We start from the raw sequence: 14,424 nt of genomic DNA on the forward strand, positions 1-14,424 counted from the left end.
CACTGACCTGTATGTACACCGATACGCAGTTGTAGTTTCTCATCTGGTTTATGTGCAATTGTGAAAGTACGCACACTGTCAAGCAAAGCGATTGCCATTCTAGCAATTTCACATGCATGTTGATTGTCGTTCCTGACTGGGAGACCAGATACGACCATGTATGCATCACCAATAGTTTCAATCTAAAACCAATCAATTATACAGATAAGTGGTGTGTGCAACTAATCCGACGGCTCCTGTTTCCATAGACAGTGGATTGTTTGAATACTATATTCATACTTTGCTCACCAAGTTGTCGGTAATGACGTAAACACACAAAACATTTGTTTCCGGTAATCAGTACACAGTATTAATTTAGAAGGCATGGAGTATCAGTGAGAAGGCAGCTTCTTAGCAGTGATGTGTACATTGAATAATTAGATTGAGAATAAATTAAGGGACATTTGTTTAGAAGGTGATGAACATGCCTCCTTTTTTGTAATGTGATAACAAATGCTATTGTCATAATACATTGTCGAACAACTGAATAAAACGATTGACATTACAACATCTGTATATTTTACCTTGTACACATCAAAGTTGTCGATGATGGCATCAAAACAAGTGTAAAGGTCATTCAATAATTTAACAATTTGCAGTGGGGTGCTTTCCGCGGATAACGATGTGAAACCAACAATATCACTGAAGAAAATAGTCACACTGTCAAATGATTCAGCGTCGACTGTTTTTCCATGCTTTAGTTGTTCTGCTACAGTCCTGTATGAGTAATTATTGAATACATGTCACTGTGTGTTATTTATTGATCATTTTTAAGCTGACTTAAAGTTTGGAGATTAGTGACGTATATCTAAGTTCCAACTACGCTCTCTCTTTGTAACTCGATTCTTTCTTTCAATACACTACAATATACATTCACTGAAACTGATGAATATAAATATTTACTTTGGTAAGAGTTGATGAAGCAATTGTTCTGATTTCTTTTGTTCTTCTACCAATTGCGCTGTTCTTTGTGCAACAATACCTTCCAAGTTGTTTGCATACTGTTCCATGCGATCGAGTAAGTTGTCTAGAATATTGTCACTATTCCTGCATGACAAAATAGTAGTGTATTAATGAAAAGTTGCCACAGTGGCGGATCCAGAGGGGGAGCAAGGGGGCCATGGCCCCCTCCAAACGCATGAAAATGCATCTGGATTACGCATAGCATCGTCCGAATCGCACGGTTCCGTGTATTCGACCTATAGTCCTGGATCCCCCCTCCCAATACATTTTGCTGGATCCGCCCCTGAGTTGCCATGGTAGTAAATAATTTATAAATATTTCAACCAACTTGTATTCATATTGTGTTCTTGTAAATTTCTCTTACCCTCGATCTCTATTCATTTTCTTTACAATAGATTTAAGTTTGTGAAAATCTGGACGACTTGTAGGATCTTCACTCCAGCATTGTTCCATAAGTTGTATAATGTTAGCTGGTGATTCTGCTGCACTAATATATGGTCGAAAAGGAGGAGATTCTCCATCGGAAACTCGTCTGACAATGTCTTTGTAATTTAATACAAAAATATTAGTTATTATATTGATATCATTGTTTGTACTTATAGATTAGAACGTGTTTGAATATATGTCCATGGTTGAATTCATATGAATTGCAAACCAATATGGTTATATTCATTTATTTATATGTATTGTATCGATTATTTGGAGCAACACTGAACGTAGTGTGAACACTCGAACAATCTATCACTTTGTAGACGTAAAATACCTTCAACAGAGGCGTGTTATCGTGATGAAGCGTTTATCGTTTAGTTCGTGGACCACGTGTGACCAACACCCTGTTCGACACAGTTCTAAAACAGAACAGCACGTATGTACCACATGTGACCGAGCCTTGTAAATTCAATAGCGTGAAGCCTAGACTGTCTAAATATAGAACAAATGCAAAAATATATTTATAGGACAGCGAGTGCCCACAAACCTGCATCTACACCGTAATCGTAGTTGTTTCACGTTCATTGGAAGAACAACTCGCTATAAGCAGCTGTGTTCGTCCTGATTACGCATCTTTCCACAGCATTTTTACATTTTTGTGTAGGGTACATATACTGTAAATATGGTGCTACGTCAAGCGGTCGTGGTGAATTATTTCTGCTTATCAAGTTTATAAATAACTTCAATCAAGCTATACTTGATCTTATTTTCACCTCAATTTACCCCAAACCTATCGATTGTCATTGTAATTTTCATATGCAAAGTATTTCCCCAATTATTCCATGAATAACGATTTACAACAATAATACATAATTTCAGAAGGAGGTTAGTTATACTCAGGACGAAAGGTGTCACTTTAATAACAGAATTGTATTAATTCTAGAATGAATATAGTACAACTGATTGTATCATACTAGCGCTTATACCTATATCACACATTTAACATCATACACCACGTCCCAGCAAAGACCGATTACGGCTTGGTGTAGCAATTTAAGAACACCTTTGGCCAATACTGGTGGTGGTCCTGAGGTTCATGGCTTCTTCCCCCGGGTCGTCGGAATACTGGTGGTGGATCTGAGGTTCATGGCTTCTTACCCGTGGTCGTCCAATACTTATAGTGGACATGAGGTTCATGGCTTCTTTCCCGTGGTCGTCCCAATACTGGTGGTCGTCCCAAAACTGGTGGTGGTCCTGAGGTTCATGGCTTCTTCCCCGTGGTCGTCCCAATACTGGTGGTGGTCCTGAGGTTCATGGCTTCTTCCCCGTGGTCGTCCCAATACTGGTGGTGGTCCTGAGGCTATGGCTTCTTCCCCGTGGTCGTCCCAATACTTATGGTGGTCCTGAGGTTCATGGCCTCTTCCCCGTGGTCGTCCCATTACTGGTGGTGGTCCTGAGGTTCATGGCTTCTTCCCCGTGGTCGTCCTAATACTGGTGGTGGTCCTGAGGTTCATGGCTTCTTCCCCGTGGTCGTCCCAATACTGGTGGTGGTCCTGAGGTTCATGGCTTCTTCCCCGTGGTCGTCCCAATACTGGTGGTGGTCCTGAGGTTCATGGCTTTTTCCCCGTGGTCGTCCCAATACTTATGGTGGTCCTGAGGTTCATGGCCTCTTCCCCGTGGTCGTCCCATTACTGGTGGTGGTCCTGAGGTTCATGGCTTCTTCCCCGTGGTCGTCCTAATACTGCTGGTGGTCCTGAGGTTCATGGCTTCTTCCCCGTGGTCGTCCCAATACTGGTGGTGGTCCTGAGGTTCATGGCTTCTTCCCCGTGGTCGTCCCAATATTTATGGTGGTCCTGAGGTTCATGGCTTCTTCCCCATGGTCGTCCCAATACTTATGGTGGTCCTGAGGTTAATGGCTTCTTCCCCGTGGTCGTCCCAATACTGGTGTTGGTCCTGAGGTTCATGTCTTCTTCCCCGTGGTTGTCCCAGTACTGGTGGTCGTCCTGAGGTTCATGGCTTCTTCCCCGTGGTCGTCCCAGTACTGGTGGTGGTCCTGAGGTTCATGGCTTCTTCCCCGTGGTCGTCCCAATACTGGTGGTTGTCCTGAGGTTCATGGCTTCTTCCCTGTGGTTGTCCCAGTATTGGTGGTGGTTCTGAGGTTCATGGCCTCTTCCCCGTGGTCGTCCCAATACTGGTGGTTGTCCTGAGGTTCGTGGCTTCTTCCCCGTGGTTGTCCCAGTACTGGTGGTGGTCCTGAGGTTCATGGCTTCTTCCCCGTGGTCGTCCCAATACTGGTGGTGGTCCTGAGGTTCATGTCTTCTTCCCCGTGGTTGTTCCAGTACTGGTGGTGGTCCTGAGGTTCATGGCTTCTTCCCCGTGGTCGTCCCAGGACTGGTGGTGGTCCTGAGGTTCATGGCTTCTTCCCCGTGGTCATCCCAATACTGGTGGTTGTCATGAGGTTCATGGCTTCTTCCCCGTGGTTGTCCCAGTATTGCTGGTGGTCCTGAGGTTCATGGCCTCTTCCCCGTGGTCGTACCAATACTGGTGGTTGTCCTGAGGTTCGTGGCTTCTTCCCCGTGGCTGTCCCAGTACTGGTGGTGGTCCTGAGGTTCATGGCTTCTTCCCCGTGGTCGTCCCAATACTGGTGGTGGTCCTGAGGTTCATGTCTTCTTCCCCGTGGTTGTTCCAGTACTGGTGGTGGTCCTGAGGTTCATGGCTTCTTCCCCGTGGTCGTCCCAGTACTGGTGGTGGTCCTGAGGTTCATGGCTTCTTCCCCGTGGTCATCCCAATACTGGTGGTTGTCCTGAGGTTCATGGCTTCTTTCCCGTGGTTGTTCCAGTATTGGTGGTGGTCCTGAGGTTCATGGCCTCTTCCCCGTGGTCGTCCAATACTGGTGGTGGCCCTGAGATTCATGGCTTTTCCCCATGGTCGTCCAATACTGGTGGTGGTCCTGAGGTTCATGGCTTCCTCCCCGTGTTCGTCCAATACTGGTGTTGATCCTGAGGTTCGTGGCTTCTTCTCCGTGGTCATCCCAATACTGGTGGTGGTCCTGAGGTTCATAGCTTCTTCCCTGTGGTCGTCCCAATACTGGTGGTGGACCTGAGATTCATGGCTTCTTCCCCGTGGTCGTCCCAATACTGGTGGCTGTCCTGAGGTTCATGGCTTCTTCCCCATTGTCATCCCAATACTGGTGGCTGTCCTGAGGTTCATGGCTTCTTCCCCGTTGTCGTCCCAATACTGGTGGCTGTCCTGAGATTCATGGCTTCTTCCCCGTGGTCGTCCCAATACTGGTGGCTGTCCTGAGATTCATGGCTTCTTCCCGTGGTTGTCCCAGTACTGGTGGTGGCCCTGAGGTTCATGGCTTCTTCCCCGTGGTCGTCTCAATACTGGTGGTGGTCGTGAGGTTCATGGCTTCGTCCCTGTCGTCGTCCCAATACTGGTGGCTGTCCTGAGGTTCATGGCTTCTTCCCCGTGATCGTCCCAATACTGGTGGTGGTCCTGAGGTTCATGGCTTCTTCCCCGTGGTCATTCCAATACTGGTGGCTGTCCTGAGGTTCATGGCTTCTTCCCCGTGATCGTCCAATACTGGTGGTGGTCCTGGGGTTCATATCTTCTTTCCCGTCGTCGTCCCAATACTGGTGGCTGTCCTGAGGTTCATGGCTTCTTCCCCGTGGTTGTCCCAGTACTGGTGGCTGTCCTGAGGTTCATGGCTTCTTCCCCGTGGTCGTCCCAATACTGGTGGTGGTCCTGAGGTTCGTGGCTTCTTCTCCGTGGTTGTCCCAGTACTGGTGGTGGTCCTGAGGTTCATGGCTTCTTCCCCGTGGTCGTCCCAATACTGGTGGTGGTCCTGAGGTTCATAGCTTCTTCCCCGTGGTTGTCCCAGTACTGGTGGTATTCCTGAGGTTCATGGCTTCTTCCCCGTGGTCGTCCCAATATTGGTGGCTGTCCTGAGGTTCATGGCTTCTTCCCCATTGTCGTCCCAATACTGGTGACTGTCCTGAGATTCATGGCTTCTTCCCCGTTGTCGTCCCAATACTGGTGGCTGACCTGTGGTTCATGGCTTCTTCCCCGTGGTCGTCCCAATACTTATGGTGGACCTGAGGTTCATGGCTTCTTCCTCATGGTCGTCCCAATACTGGTGGTGGTCCTGAAGTTCATGGCTTCTTCCCCGTGGTTGTCCATGTAGTAGTGGTGGCCCTGAGGTTCATGGCTTCTTCCCCGTGGTCTTCCCAATACTGGTGGTGGTCCTGAGGTTCATGGCTTCGTCCCTGTCGTCGTCCCAATACTGGTGGCTGTCCTGAGGTTCATGGCTTCCTCCCCTGTGGTCGTCCAATACTGGTGGCTGTCCTGAGGTTCATGGCTTCTTCCCCGTGGTCGTCCCAATACTGGTGGTGGTCCTGAGGTTCGTGGCTTCTTCCCCGTGGTTGTCCCAGTACTGGTGGTGGTCCTGAGGTTCATGCTTCTTCCCCGTGGTCGTCCCAATACTGGTGGTGGTCCTGAGGTTCATGGCTTCTTCCCCGTGTTTGTCCCAGTACTGGTGGTGGTCCTGAGGTTCATGGCTTCTTCCCCATTGTCGTCCCAATACTGGTGGTGGTCTTGATGTTCATGGATTCTTCCCCGTGGTTGTCCCAGTACTGGTGGTGGTCCTGAGGTTCATGGCTTCATTCCTCGTGGTCGTCCCAATACTGGTGGTGGTCCTGAGGTTCATGTCTTCTTCCCCGTGGTCGTCCCAATACTGGTGGCTGTCCTGAGGTTCATGGCTTCTTCCCCATTGTCGTCCCAATACTGGTGGCTGTCCTGAGGTTCATGGCTTCTTCCCCGTTGTTGTCCCAATACTGGTGGCTGTCCTGAGATTCATGGCTTCTTCCCCGTTGTCGTCCCAATACTGGTGGCTGTCCTGTGGTTCATGGCTTCTTCCCCGTGGTCGTCCCAATACTTATGGTGGACCTGAGGTTCATGGCTTCTTCATCGTGGTCGTTCCAATACTGGTGGTGGTCCTGAGGTTCATGGCTTCTTCCCCGTTGTCGTCCCAATACTGGTGGTGGTCTTGAGGTTCATGGCTTCTTCCCCGTGGTTGTTCCAGTACTGGTGGTGGTCCTGAGGTTCATGGCTTCTTCCCCGTGGTCGTCCCAGTACTGGTGGTGGTCCTGAGGTTCATGGCTTCTTCCCCGTGGTCATCCCAATACTGGTGGTTGTCCTGAGGTTCATGGCTTCTTCCCCGTGGTTGTTCCAGTATTGGTGGTGGTCTTGAGGTTCATGGCCTCTTCCCCGTGGTCGTCCAATACTGGTGGTGGTCCTGAGATTCATGGCTTTTTCCCTGTGGTCGTCCAATACTGGTGGTGGTCCTGAGGTTCATGGCTTCCTCCCCGTGGTCGTCCAATACTGGTGGTGATCCTGAGGTTCGTGGCTTCTTCTCCGTGGTCATCCCAATACTGGTGGTGGTCCTGAGGTTCATAGCTTCTTCGCTGTGGTCGTCCCAATACTGGTGGTGGACCTGAGGTTCATGGCTTCTTCCCCGTGGTCGTCCCAATACTGGTGGCTGTCCTGAGGTTCATGGCTCTTCCCCATTGTCATCCCAATACTGGTGGCTGTCCTGAGGTTCATGGCTTCTTCCTCATTGTCGTCCCAATACTGGTGGCTGTCCTGAGATTCATGGCTTCTTCCCCGTTGTCGTCCCAATACTGGTGGCTGTCCTGTGATTCATGGCTTCTTCCCCGTGGTCATCCCAATACTTATGGTGGACCTGAGGTTCATGGCTTCTTCCTCGTGGTCGTTCCAATACTGGTGGTGGTCCTGAGGTTCATGGCTTCTTCCCCGTTGTCGTCCCAATACTGGTGGTGGTCTTGAGGTTCATGGCTTCTTCCCCGTGGTTGTCCCAGTACTAGTGGTGGTCCTGAGTTTCATGGCTTCATTTCTCCTGGTCGTCCCAATACTGGTGGTGGTCCTGAGGTTCATGTCTTCTTCCCCGTGGTTGTTCCAGTACTGGTGGTGGTCCTGAGGTTCATGGCTTCTTCCCCGTGGTCGTCCCAGTACTGGTGGTGGTCCTGAGGTTCATGGCTTCTTCCCCGTGGTCATCCCAATACTGGTGGTTGTCCTGAGGTTCATGGCTTCTTCCCCGTGGTTGTTCCAGTATTGGTGGTGGTCCTGAGGTTCATGGCCTCTTCCCCGTGGTCGTCCAATACTGGTGGTCCTGAGATTCATGGCTTTTTCCCCGTGGTCGTCCAATACTGGTGGTGGTCCTGAGGTTCATGGCTTCCTCCCCGTGGTCGTCCAATACTGGTGGTGATCCTGAGGTTCGTGGCTTCTTCTCCGTGGTCATCCCAATACTGGTGGTGGTCCTGAAGTTCATAGCTTCTTCCCTGTGGTCGTCCCAATACTGGTGGTGGACCTGAGGTTCATGGCTTCTTCCCCGTGGTCGTCCCAATACTGGTGGCTGTCCTGAGGTTCATGGCTTCTTCCCCATTGTCGTTCCAATACTGGTGGCTGTCCTGAGGTTCATGGCTTCTTCCCCGTTGTCGTCCCAGTACTGGTGGTGGCCCTGAGGTTCATGGCTTCTTTCCCGTGGTTGTCCCAATACTGGTGGTGGTCCTGAGGTTCATGGCTTCGTCCCTGTCGTCGTCCCAATAATGGTGGCTGTCCTGAGGTTCATGGCTTCTTCCCCGTGGTCGTCCCAATACTGGTGGTGGTCCTGAGGTTCATGGCTTCTTCCCCGTGGTTGTCCCAGTACTGGTGGCTGTCCTGAGGTTCATGGCTTCTTCCCCGTGGTCGTCCAATACTGGTGGTGGTCCTGAGGTTCATGGCTTCCTCCCCCGTGGTCGTCCAATACTGGTGGCTGTCCTGAGGTTCATGGCTTCTTCCCCGTGGTCGTCCCAATACTGGTGGTGGTCCTGAGGTTCGTGGCTTCTTCCCCGTGGTTGTCCCAGTACTGGTGGTGGTCCTGAGGTTCATGGCTTCTTCCCCGTGGTCGTCCTAATACTGGTGGTGGTCCTGAGGTTCATGGCTTCTTCCCCGTGGTTGTCCCAATACTGGTGGTGGTCCTGTGGTTCATGGCTTCTTCCCCGTGTTTGTCCCAGTACTGGTGGTGGTCCTGAGGTTCATGGCTTCTTCCCCATGGTTGTCCCAGTACTGGTGGTGGTCCTGAGGTTTATGGCTTCTTCCCCGTGGTTGTCCCAATACTGGTGGTGGTCCTGTGGTTCATGGCTTCTTCCCCGTGTTTGTCCCAGTACTGGTGGTGGTCCTGAGGTTCATGGCTTCTTCCCCATGGTTGTCCCAGTACTGGTGGTGGTCCTGAGGTTTATGGCTTCTTCCCCGTAGTTGTTCCAGTACTGGTGGTGGTCCTGAAGTTCATAGCTTCTTCCCCGTAGTCGTCCAAACTGCAATACCTTGTATTGTTGATTTTAATGTTCATGCTGGTTCTAGTGTGGCTGTTGTAAATCCGCTATTTTACTAGCAATGTTGTTTATTTAATGCAATAAATATACAGTACAGTATCGACTAGGAGGTTGTCTTTCTAAACGTCTACGTTATACACAAACAATCGTAATAATAGGGAACAGGGCCCAAAACTCACTGGACACAAAAATAAGCCATGGCATGCTATTTTATTCATTTTATTGAATTTGTTCCATATCCTTCAAAATACCATCTCATTCATATATACTGAATACGCGGTTGTATTAAACAAATTAGCCGGTGAAGAGCTCCCTCCCTAATAATGATACATGTAACTAAAAATGTAAGAAATATTTTAACATTGATAAGACTTTTTCTGTAATCAATATAATTACATTATTGTTTTGTTTTGGGGTGGGGAGGGTCAAATCGTTCTTTGATAAACCTAATTTTAGTAGCTTAAGCCTGAGGAAGAATTAATTCGCATTAGAACATGAAAAGAGCTGCACACGAGTATATGTTTATGTCAACACCATTCATTCTCTTTCAACAAATACACTGTACATAATAAGTCGGTATATTACCAAAAGAAACAAAATACGTAACAAAATCAGAACAAATCCACGACTCTCAGATTCTTAGATAGACGAACTACGCAATCGCAGATCGAATGTCTCAAAGTGCGTAGTAAAGCGCGCTGGCGAAACTAAAATCATGCGAAATCGCTACAAAATCCCAGCTTTCTTTTTAATAAGATAGTCAAATAGTGAACGCAAACCTGGCAACTAACCATTCCATAAATATTGCCGCGTTTTGCGTCTCCTTGGGCAGGCGTGAATAGGGTAAATTCGGGGGAAGGTGGACATACAAATATGGCAGCTGGTCGCAACAGGAATATGTCTACCTGTAATGTGCGAATCTGATTGGCTGTCATGGTCATAGGGTATGATATACTAAATGTTCTATTAATAAATATCTAACATATTTGTTTCTTCATTCAAAATAATTCAACTCAATGAAGTAAATTGAATGATGTGTTGCATAAATAGTATAATAGTTTCCATATGCTGGCTAAAACATAAATGTTTAAGTTTATTTAAAAATTATAAAGCTTAGCATTAGCAATACCTGATATTTCTAAGTATAATTACAATTTTGTTTTACTGATATGTACTTCCACTAGCCATGTTGTTATTCATCGTGTTTTTTAACGATAAATGTCATCTATAAATATGAATTTAATCTCTATTCAAAGTTTCGAAACTGCCAAAGAAACTAATTACTATAATGACAGCTTCTTTGTGTTCATTACACTACAATTTCATTCATCATATGACGCATGTTAACATTCAACTAATTCAATTGGCGTTTCAAATAACTATTATTTGTCACATTCATTTATCACACACAATCCTATATTGTATACAAGTGATTAATAAACATAATAAAAAGAGGTGGGAAGTTTATATTCTAGACCATATTTGTCGTTACTAGCAAATCATAATAGATATTTGCATTTGAAGGTCGACTGCCACATCGTCCCAAATACAGAAAAAAATGTTCGTTCAAAATCGTTCAAAACATTGTATTTATTGTCATTAGCTTAGTTCAGACGTCATATGTATATAGTCTGGATATTTATTCCATAATGTCAAAAAATGTATTCACGTATTCTCGAACTTTAGGTTTTTGTTTTGCAATTTTGGTCTCGTGGTTCTTGTGAATGCCAACCACGTTGCTGCGAATGCCTATCATGTAATGGTGAATGCCTATTATGTAATGGTGCATGCTTATCATGTAATGGTGAATGCATATCATGTAATGTTGAATGCCTAATTATTTAATGGTGAATGTCTATCACATAATGGTGAATGCCTATCACGTAATGGTGAATGCTTATCATGTAATGGTGAATGCCTATCACATAATGGTGAATGCCTATCATGCATCTATGAATGTTTATCGTCCAATGGTGCATGCTTATCATGTAATGGTGAATACATATCATGTAATGGTGAATGCTTATCATGTAATGGTGAATGCCTATCACGTAATGGTGACTGCCTATCACGTAATGGTGAATGCTTATCATGTAATGATGAATGCCTATCACGTAAAGGTGAATGCCTAACATGTAATAGTGAATGCTTATCATGTATTGGTGAATACCTATCATATAATGGTGAATGCCTATCATGTAATGATGAATGCTTATCATGTAATGGTGAATGTCTATCATGTAATTGCGAATGTCTATCATGCAATGGTGAATGCTTATCATGAAATGGTGAATGCTTATCATGTAATGGTGAATGCCTATCTTGTAATGGTGAATGCTTATCTTGTAATGGTGAATGCCTATCACGTCATGGTGACTGCCTATCACGTAATGGTGAATGCTTATCATGTAATGATGAATGCCTATCACGTAATGGTGAATGCCTAACATGTAATAGTGAATGCGTATTGTGTATTGGTGAATACCTATCATGTAATGGTGAATGCCTATTATGTAATGATGAATGCTTATCATGTAATGGTGAATGTCAATCATGTAATTGTGAATGTATATCATGCAATGGTGAATGCTTATCATGAAATGGTGAATGCTTATCATGTAATGGTGAATGCCTATCATGTAATGAGGAATTCCTATCATGCAGGTGAATGCCTATCATATACTGGTGAATGCCTATCACATGATGGTGAATGCCTATCATATATCGGTGTGTGCCTGTCATGTAATTTTGAATGCTCATCATGTAATTGTGAATGCCTATCATGTAATGGTGAATGCCTGTCATGTAATGGTGAATAACTATCATGTAATGGTGAATGCCTATCATGTAATGGTGAAAGCTTATCATGTAATGGTGAATGCTTATCATGTAATGGTGAATACCTATCATGTAATGGTGAATGCCTATCATGTAATGCTGAATGCCTATTATGTAATGGTGAATGCCTATCATATAATGGTGAATGCCTATCATGCATCTATGAATGTTTACCATGTAATGGTGAATAACTAACATGTAATGGTGAATGCCTATCACATAATGATGAATGTTTATCATGAAATGATGAATGCATATTATGTAATGGTAAATGCCTATCATGTTATCGTGAATGCCTATCATGTAATGATGAATGCTTATCATGTAATGGTGAATGACTATCATGAAATGGTTAATACTTATCATGTAATGGTGAATTCTTATCATGTAATGATGAATGCCTATCATGTAATGGCGAATGCCTATCGTGTAATCGTGAATGCATATCATGTAATGCTGAATGCTTATCATGTAATGGTGAATACCTATCATGTAATGATGAATACATATCATGCATCTATGAATGTTTATCGTGTAATGGCGTATGCTTATCATGTCATGGTGAATAACTATCATGTAATGGTGAATGCCTATCATGTTATAATGAATGCCTATCATGCAGGTGAATGCCTATCATATACTGGTGAATGCCTATCACATATTGGTGTGTGCCTGTCATGTAATTGTGAATGCTCATCATGTAATGGTGAATGCCTATCATGTAATGATGAATAACTATCATGTAATGGTGTATGCCTATCATGTTATGATGAATGCCTATCATGCAGGTGAATGCCTATCATATAATGGTGAATGCCTATCATATATTGGTGTGTGCCTGACAGGTAATGGTGAATGCTCATCATGTAATGGTGAATGACTATCATGTAATGGTGAATGCCTATCATATATTGGTGTGTGCCTGTCATGTAATTGTGAATGCTCATCATGTAATTGTGAATGCCTATCATGTATTGGTGAATGCCTGTCATGTAATGGTGAATAACTATCATGTAATGGTGAATGCCTATCATGTATTGGTAAAAGCTTATCATGTAATGGTGAATGCTTATCATGTAATGGTGAATACCTATCATGTAATGGTGAATGCCTATCATGTAATAGTGAATGCCTATCATGTAATGGTGAGTGCCTATCATGTAATGGAAATTGTCTATCATGTAATGGTGAATGCCTATCATGTAATGGTGAATGCCTGTCATGATATGGTGAATAACTATCATGTAATGGTGAATGCCTATCATGTAATGATGAATGCTTATCATGTAATGGTGAATGCTTATCATGTAATGGTGAATGCCTATCATGTAATGGTGAATGCCAATCATGTAATGGAAATTGTCTATCATGTAATGGTGAATGCCTATCATGTAATGGTGAATGCCTATTATGTAATGATGAATGCTTATCATGTAATGATGAATGCCTATTATGTAATGATGAATGCTTATCATGTAATGGTGAATGTCTATCATGTAATTGTGAATGTCTATCATGAAATGGTGAATGCCTATCATGAAATGTGAATTTCTATCATGTAATGGTGAATGCTTATCATGTAATTGCGAATGCTTATCATGTAATGGTGAATGCCTATGATGTAATAGTGAATGCTTATCATGTAATGCTGAATGCCTATTATGTAATGGTGAATGCCTATAATATAATGGTGAATGCCTATCATGCATCTATGGATGTTTATCATGTAATGGTGAATGCTTATCATGTAATGGTGAATAACTCTCGTCTAATGGTGAATGCCTATCATATAATGATGGATGCCGATCATATAATGGTGAATGCATATTATGTAATGGTAAATGCATATCATGTTATCGTGAATGCCTATCATGTAATGATGAATGACTATCATGCGCTGCCGAATGCCTATTATGTAATGGTGAATGCCTATCATGTAATGAGGAATGCCTATCATGTAATCGTGAATGCCTATCATGTAATCGCGAATGCCTATCATGTAATGCTGAATGCTTATCATGTAATGGGGAATAACTATCATGTAATGTTGAATGTCTATCATGTTATGATAAATGCCTATCATGCAGGTGAATGCCTATCATATAATGGTGAATGAACATCATATAACGGTGAAAGCCTATCATATATTGGTGTTTGCCTGTCATGTAATGGTGAATGCTCATCATGTAATGGGGAATGCCTATCATGTAATGGTGAATAACTATCATGTTATGGTGAATGCCTATCATGTTACGATGAATGCCTATCATGCAGGTGAATGCCTATCATATAATGGTGAATGCCTATCATATAATGGTGAATGCCTATCATGCAATGGTGAATGCCTGTCATGATATGGTGAATAACTATCATGTAATGGTGAATGCCTATCATGTAATGGTGAATGCCAATCATCTAATGGAAATTGTCTATTATGTAATGGTGAATGCCTATCATGTAATGGTGAATACCTATCATGTAATGGTGAATGCCTATCATGTAATGGTGATTGCCTGTCATGTAATGGTCAATGTTTACCATGTAATGGTGAATGCTTATCTTGTTGTGGCGAATGCCTATCATGTAATGGTGAATGCCTATCATGTAATGATGAATGCTTATTATGTAATGGTGAATGCTTATCATGTAATGGTGAATGCCTATATTGTAATGGTGAATGCTTATCATGTAATGGTGAATGCATATCACGTAATGTTGAATGCCTATCACGCAATGGTGAATCCTTATCATGTAATGGTGAATG

At 44.1% G+C, this 14,424-nt stretch overlaps 1 protein-coding gene across 1 annotated transcript in view; it reads right to left on the reverse strand.

Annotated features, from left to right (window-relative positions):
- Window positions 1-14,424, reverse strand: part of LOC102802679 (atrial natriuretic peptide receptor 1-like) — an 85,267-nt gene that overhangs the window by 923 nt on the left and 69,920 nt on the right. The window contains exons 15-18 of the mRNA XM_085502903.1: window positions 1,367-1,544; window positions 943-1,086; window positions 564-756; window positions 8-182 (exon numbers count right to left, since the gene is read on the reverse strand). Of these exons, the coding sequence (XP_085359029.1) occupies window positions 8-182; window positions 564-756; window positions 943-1,086; window positions 1,367-1,544 (690 nt within the window). The remainder of the gene's footprint in view (window positions 1-7; window positions 183-563; window positions 757-942; window positions 1,087-1,366; window positions 1,545-14,424) is intronic.

This window comes from Saccoglossus kowalevskii, chromosome 1 (assembly GCF_978046115.1).
Source record: "Saccoglossus kowalevskii chromosome 1, keSacKowa6.1, whole genome shotgun sequence".
Taxonomy (NCBI): Eukaryota; Metazoa; Hemichordata; class Enteropneusta; family Harrimaniidae; genus Saccoglossus; species Saccoglossus kowalevskii.